The sequence below is a fragment of the Rhododendron vialii genome, chromosome 7a (assembly GCF_030253575.1).
Source record: "Rhododendron vialii isolate Sample 1 chromosome 7a, ASM3025357v1".
NCBI lineage: Eukaryota > Viridiplantae > Streptophyta > Magnoliopsida > Ericales > Ericaceae > Rhododendron > Rhododendron vialii.
In genome coordinates, this window is record NC_080563.1 from 19032797 (window position 1) to 19039976 (window position 7180).

A 7180-nucleotide genomic window follows, 5' to 3' on the forward strand; every position below is an offset into this window, starting at 1 on the left:
GGGAAAGAAAAGACGACTTGAAATTTGTGAATAGAGCAACATTCACAGCCTAGTTGGATTACAGGTTATTCCATTTTCTTAGCTTGATGAAATCTGTAATATTTATTATACCACTTTAGTTCAATAAAAGTATTAGACCAGTTAAGTTAGTCTATATATGTATTTGTTTAGATTTTAATGCAAATTTTCCATTGCATATTTAAGGTTCGAGACGGTTGTAATGGCTCCTTTGACCAGGCTTCTCCACACGCACATCAAAGATCATCACACGCAAGTCATGACATCGAATGTTCTAATGGAGGTACAATCTTACATTGAACATGAACTAAATTTACTTAGTTGGAAATGTGTGTTACAATCTATAAACTTCTTATGTCATTTTGATATAACTTAGTTGGAAATAACTTTTTGGGTCTTACTGTCATTTAGTGTTTGCATGAAAAAAATGGTAGTCAAATCTCTGAAAATTTTGAGCAGTCTGCATCTACGTAGGCTGTAGCATGGACTCGGATACGAACATGGATACTGGACACGAAAATTTTTAAAAAAATAGGAATACGGACGAGGCTGGGGACATGCCACGTGTTCCCAGCGCGCGTGTCCCCTATAAAAAATATAAAACTTATTGCTTCTTGAAACATCATAATATACATCGAACAGCATCATAAGAACTGTAAGTTGGTGTCAAGGAGGGTTTCCAGTGACATATGTTTCCTGTTTCTAACCCTCCCTCCTTCTTTCAGTATCTTGGCTAACCTCCGCTTTTCGCCATCCACATCAGGATTTGCTGTTCCTAGCTTCTCCTCTCTTATCCCAACAACGTATTCCAATATTTCAATTGCATCATTTGTCCTGCATAGAGAAAAACAAAAACTAGGAATTCAGAATGTGCAGAATTTTTCGATCTTTATCCTGTTTCATTGCTAAAACCCTTTATCGCATAAACAAGGAAAACAGTATGGCATCATAAACAAGTGTTTGATTTTTGAAGAGAAAAAAAGATGAATAATAGATACCTACCCAATGCATCATAAGTTCCAGCAAGATTGCTATAAACTCCCAATGTGTTTGGGTGATATGGTCCATATTCACTATCGAAAATACTCCTTGCTTCTTGAAACAGCTCAGCAGCCTCATTTATCTCCTCGTCTCCCTTCTCTCTCTCATGAGCACACACCACAGGACTTGACTGGTTTTCTCTCCTTTGATTCCCTTCATTCCAAATCAGTACCAAAAATCCCTCTTTTTCGTTTTGAGAAGCAGAAACAGCAACAAATCGCTTTTCGAACCCACACTCTGTACATGCATTTAGACAGTAGGAGGATACCAACAGCAGATTTTCGTCATTTAGAACAAAATGGAAAACAGTGACCCACTTTTGCTTTTGTATATCTCCATATTCTACCTTCGGAAGCTGCAGATCGTGCACGTTCATTGGATTTAACTAACGTGACTTAGGTCAATGGTGAAATGGATTGTTGGGATGGTGTGTGCTTGATAAACATGAATGGCAGTTAGAGGAGCAAAGGAATTATGAGCACAGGAGGTGGTGCTTGACATAGGGAAAAAAGTGAGATAAAGGTAGGATTTGCTACCTTTGTATGCCATTATTGTCCAGTTTCTGCTGCTGCAAATGTTTTGGCAGTAATGCCATTACTGTCCAGTTTCTGCTGCTGTTGCTTGTTAGTGTTTGTTCAGTTTCTGCTGCTGCAAATGCCATTACTGTCCAGATTCGTTCTTATGTCATGGAACTGGTCTATTTGCTGTTCTGTTATGGCTGTTGTTCTGTCAGAATTGGTGCCTGTTATGGGCAGTGACTGCTACATCTAATATCATGGGAGTTAATTAAAAGATAAACTTAGTTCTTACTCTTTGTCATTTATATTGCAGGCAATAGGACGGTCTAGCTCAAAGCGTGATTTCAACCCGTCATTTTGAAAGCTCTTTCAGGAAGATGTTATGGATGCCATCGTCGACTTTTGATTAGTTTTCTATTCCATGTAGTTTTGGCAATATGCGTACTTGTTGGATTGTGATATTTTGGTAGGGTTCTGAACATTTGATCTACTTTTGAATGTTGACATGTTATGGAACATACCTTCTAGTTGTGGTATTTCCTATGGATTGTTTGTTTCTCCAATGAAGAATGAATTGTTTTGCTTTTTGATATTTTTAAGTTCTTAGGAAAAGTTAGTGATATATGTGGTGAAAGTTGCTAATATCTATTCTATTAGGGCAACTTGAATGTGTAGTAATTATATTTAAAAAAAAAAATATGAATCTACTCCAGCGTTTTTTAGCGCTGGTAAAAGTTTATAAAAAAATAAATAAATTAGACCTACACCAATGTTTTTGCGTTGGTAAAAGTGTGCCTATATCAATGGCCAAAAGCGCTGCGAAACAAAGCGTTGGCACAAGATTCGATATACCAGCGCTTGTCGCAAGCGTTGGCACAAGATTCGATATACCAGCGCTTGCAAAAAGCGCTGGTATAGGGCTATACCGACGGCCGACCACCAGCGCTTTATCCAAGCGTTGGTATAGGGCATACAAGTCTGTAGCAGCGCTTTGCGACACCTGTGCCAATGCTTTTGGCCGCTGGCAGATCTCAAATTTCTTGTAGTGATTATGATTAGCTTGAGGGACAAATGTCATACATAGTTGGGATGTTCTCCGTAGAGTGATAATGCCCGTTTTACCCTTAATCCTTTTCATCTCTTTCTTATCCTTTTGAGATTATATGATGTTCATTTTTGCTATTTAAAAAAAAAAAAAACTGACGTAAGTCGTGGGTGCATCCAATTTAAAAGTTCTTAAATCTTTCTGTTGTATTGTACTTGCGTGGTATGCTTGATTAATATTCCTCGTGCTATGTGTTGTTTTGGGTCGAATTCACGACACGATTTGTTAGGATAAAGCAAAAATTGGTTAATGTTTTTGTCTCCCATTCAGTATGTCGATGAAGTTATTTACAAATTTATAACCAGTATGTCGATGAAGTTATTTACAAATTTATAACCACCGCGGATGTTTTCCCACGAAATCCGTTTGTAAACTAGTCAACTGGGGAACACAAATGTATTTTTAAAGCAAGGGTTGCAAAACCTTCAACGTTGCAATCTAATATAACTTCTACTAGATTTTAGAAAACTAGGGTTGACTTCTTTAGTTTTTAGCTAAATGCAAAAAAAAAAAAAAACATCACAATCAGATACACACACAACCACATTAAACAAGTTGTGTTCGATTTCGACATGTGCATGTACCTCGAATGGGACACGTATATTGGATCTTTTATAAACATTTAAATAAAAATGTCAAATACAGTACTGAGAGAATTCTGTCACGGATCTATAACGATATGACGTGACACCCACGTTGACTTTATGCTAAACAACATATTTTTTCTTTTCTTGCAAATTTAGTCAAATGCAATATTATAAATGATTTGTTCTGAATGTCAAGGGGGCTTCCCGCTAGATCGGGAATTCCTTATGTTTAAACAAAAAAGTTTGCAAAGCATTGTACATTAAGACTTTGTTTTTTTTAAATTTATTGATAGCACATTTTTGTCAAAATGGACCATACCAGCTGGCTTTTAATTAATTATTAATATGTGGTTTTGACTTATCTCTTTCATATTATACCACTCATTATTTTCTCCATTTTTCATTTAATTAAAAAACAGATTATCTATGTTTCCGCGAATGTTCCTGGCTCGGTAAAATAGTCTAAAATAAAGTCTCCTGATTAGTGATATAATTAATCCCTTAAATAGAAAATTAAACATTGATGATCTTAGGTATCAGTGCATGCATGGTCCAGGTGTCACGAGTTGCATGGATTTTTTGCATTTAACAAATCAGCTTCTTGTACGCCTTCTTTTCCTATATAATTCAGCTTCCCATAGCAGGTTTTAATTATTTGTTTTGATAAGCTGTTTTTAAATAATTTGTACGCCTGTATTAAAATAATGGCAAATGACATGAGCTTTTTAGTACTATATATAGTAAAACATTGATTTTAGCTAACTTTCTTGTAATCATGAACTGTTTGATTTAATTAAAAATATGGAGTATTAATCAGGTAAAGAGTTGGTGCAATGAAACACTACAAGACATAACAGCCAAATCTTATCTGTAAAGTCAAGGAATGACTTTCATAGAGAGTGATTCAATGAATATAAGGTATCAGTGCATGATAGCAAAGACGGAGTCAGGAATTTCACTACACAGGGGCGACCATGTATACAAGACAAAAAAAATAAGAACAAACATGCATAACATACATTAAAAAAAAAAACCATACATTAAACTAAAAAAAAGTATAAAATAGCAACACTTCATACTTAATTATGTTTTTCATGAATTAACGGATTGCAAAAACAGTAACAACTTACCTCAACCTATCTAGTAAAACGAGGTATCTTCAATTGCACTCAACGCTCTTTTATGTAATTAAAAGTATCGATGATAGAATCGGCATCAAATCCCTTTGCAATATCTTTCTCTATGAAAGTGATCTGAAAACTTGCTAAAAGTTCATCTTCCATCCTGTTGCAGAGTCTAGTCTTCACACATTTCATAGCTACAACTTAGATTTTACCAAAGATTACTTAGGGTTCCCAAAATCTTTTCTTCTATATTCCTATTTTTCTCAAAACTGCCTTCGAAGTCTTGGCAATATGGGATTTTTGTGGAGAAAGAGAGAGAGAGATGTCTGCTGTGCCATTGAGATTTTAGGGCAGAGAGAAGAAAATGTGTGAAACTCTTCAACGATTGGAAATTTTCATGGGAGAAAAATTGGGAGTTTATTAATTGAGTACTCACAATGTTAACTCTCAAATTTTATGTTTTATTATATTTTAATTCATAGTCTTTAGAAATTAATGTTGGTATCCTTGTATATCAAAGGTTAGTACTATTTGATTTTTTTTTTCCCAAAATACTAGAGGGGACAAACCTATATACTTTCATAGGAAATTAATTTTTATAAATATAATAATAGATTTTTTTTTTCTTGCAATCCATGAATGGTAGACTCATTTAGAAAGATATTGTAAAGATGTTCTCTTTTCAGAAGATTTGAGTTTTGTAATAAAATTTAATAAGTGTTTTTGAAATAAAATAGTTATGTCTTTCTCAAGCTATTGTCTCCAAATTGATTTATGGAAAAAGAGGCCTGGATGAGCGTTAGGACTCATCGGCCGGTCACGATGACTCGACAAAGTTAATAAAATCGGGGTCGTGACACTTAGGAAGCCGCCGGTTTAGAGTTTGATGACTCACACCGACATGCGATCAATTCACGTGTTGAGTCATACCATAGGGGCTTTGTTCCGTAGCTAATGGATGATGAAATGAATCCTCCAAATAAGTTGGTCTATTGTGCCAGGAAGTTATAGAGAAAGACTTATGATGCATTGAGGCCTCTATTCAGACGCAAAGGGAATTTTATATATTTGATGGGAAATGATTTTGCACAAAAAATACAATTGTAGAAAAGTGACGCTAATAAAAAAGAGAGTAACAAAATCAGCTGTGATCTATTGATTGAGTGTTGGTGCAATGCTATGTTTTAATGGGGTTATATATAAATTCTTAATGTCTGAAATTGGTATAATAGTTTTGGAGTTTTAAAATATCGGGTGGGGTCAACGGCGCCACTTGCATTCACTCCCCTTGGAGCATGTGCAGACGTACATATAAATATTTTATTTTGGTGTTGCGAAGCCAAAGGAAAGAAAATTGAAAAGAGGGTTTCAAGCAGATCCCCTGGAGTTAATATTTCCCAACTTGTGTTTGTCTATAGTGTTAAATTTGTCAATATCATTTTCCAACTTGCTTGGGTTTAACATTTTTCAATTGATCAAATAAAAGTCCAAACTCGATCGAACCCAATTATCAAAGATAACATATTAGTACTATTGTTAATACTAACTTGTATGACATCATCGAAAAAGTGTTTTTTCAGTGGCTTCCACTCCATAGCTGGCAACTTGTAACCCCTAATTAAAATAATGGTAATAATGTGGGGGCTAGCTAGAAAGGTTTTGATTAATTTATTTATTTTTCTCTGCGTCTTTTCATGTGTGTTTCTTCAAACCCCTTCCCAATGATGAATAAGAAATCCACAGAGAGAGAGAGAGAGAGAGAGAGAGAGAGAGAGAGATTGTTAATTATATAGTAGAGAGAGAGAGAGAGAGAGAGAGAGAGATTGTTAATTATATAGTAGTAATTAAATATAGCCCATAATGTATCAAGTGTGACTAAAAAGGTATGGCTGGGTTGGGGATACATGCATGGGACGATCCCCATTGAGGAGCCAACACGAAATACTACTCCTACTATATAGATCACTAAATTCGCTGGCTTCTAAAAAAGAGCCAAGTTGCAAATTAGTAGTATTTTTCAACATACTGCTACTGCTACTGGCAGTGGTTTTGTTTTGCCCATAGAAATGGTTTCCCCTGCCACCCATACATTGAGGAATTATTCGTAGCTATCCTAGCATGGGTGCATATATGGAAAAATATATAATTACCATAAATGATAGTTTTCCATTTCTAGCAGAGAAGTGCAATCTGATATTGTTGCCAAGGTTATCCAAATCATCTTGATTTTTTGCTTCTCGTCTCAATGAGTGCTAAGAGTTGCACCGTTTGAATCATCGAGGTGGGCCTCCTCGTAGTTATCCCTGTTTAGGCAGAAATGAGCGGGTGGGTCGGTTGACATTTAATGCCAACTGAAAGCCTTCCAATTCCTCTCGAAAGTGCTCTGTTTCATCTCGGATTTTCTCCTAATTTTCATGCCTTAGAACGAGTTGTTTTATAATAGTACTTTTACATTAATGGTTTTACACTACATCGCTGAGTTGGATACGTATAATTTTTGTTTCGTTTTCACGAGGAAACAAGATTTTAAAAGCTTAATTCACTAAACAAGCGGTCAAAAGCACATGGTATTTAAGCATCTAGTGATCTATTAGTCTAGTCAGTCTCCACTGAAGTTGTTCATTTGCAGTTTTGCAATGGAATTGATACTAGATATATAGGGCCTCCTTTTGGAGATAATTAAAGATACTAACCAGATCTTCCAAAAAACTTTGCTGTTATTGAACCACTACTGGTCCTGAAATTTCGTAATTAAACAAGTCTAGCTGCGTACAACTTTATTCATAG

General features: G+C 35.4%; 1 protein-coding gene across 1 annotated transcript; it reads right to left on the bottom strand.

Moving 5' to 3' along the window:
* Positions 1-310: 310 nt before the first annotated feature.
* On the bottom strand, positions 311-1435 carry LOC131332758 (protein KINESIN LIGHT CHAIN-RELATED 3-like). Its single transcript, XM_058367053.1, has 2 exons — positions 1017-1435; positions 311-852 (listed from the first exon to the last, which is right to left on the bottom strand). Exons 1-2 carry the CDS (start codon positions 1433-1435, stop codon positions 663-665), a joined length of 609 nt encoding a protein of 202 aa, XP_058223036.1. The 3' UTR covers positions 311-662.
* Positions 1436-7180: the final 5745 nt, after the last annotated feature.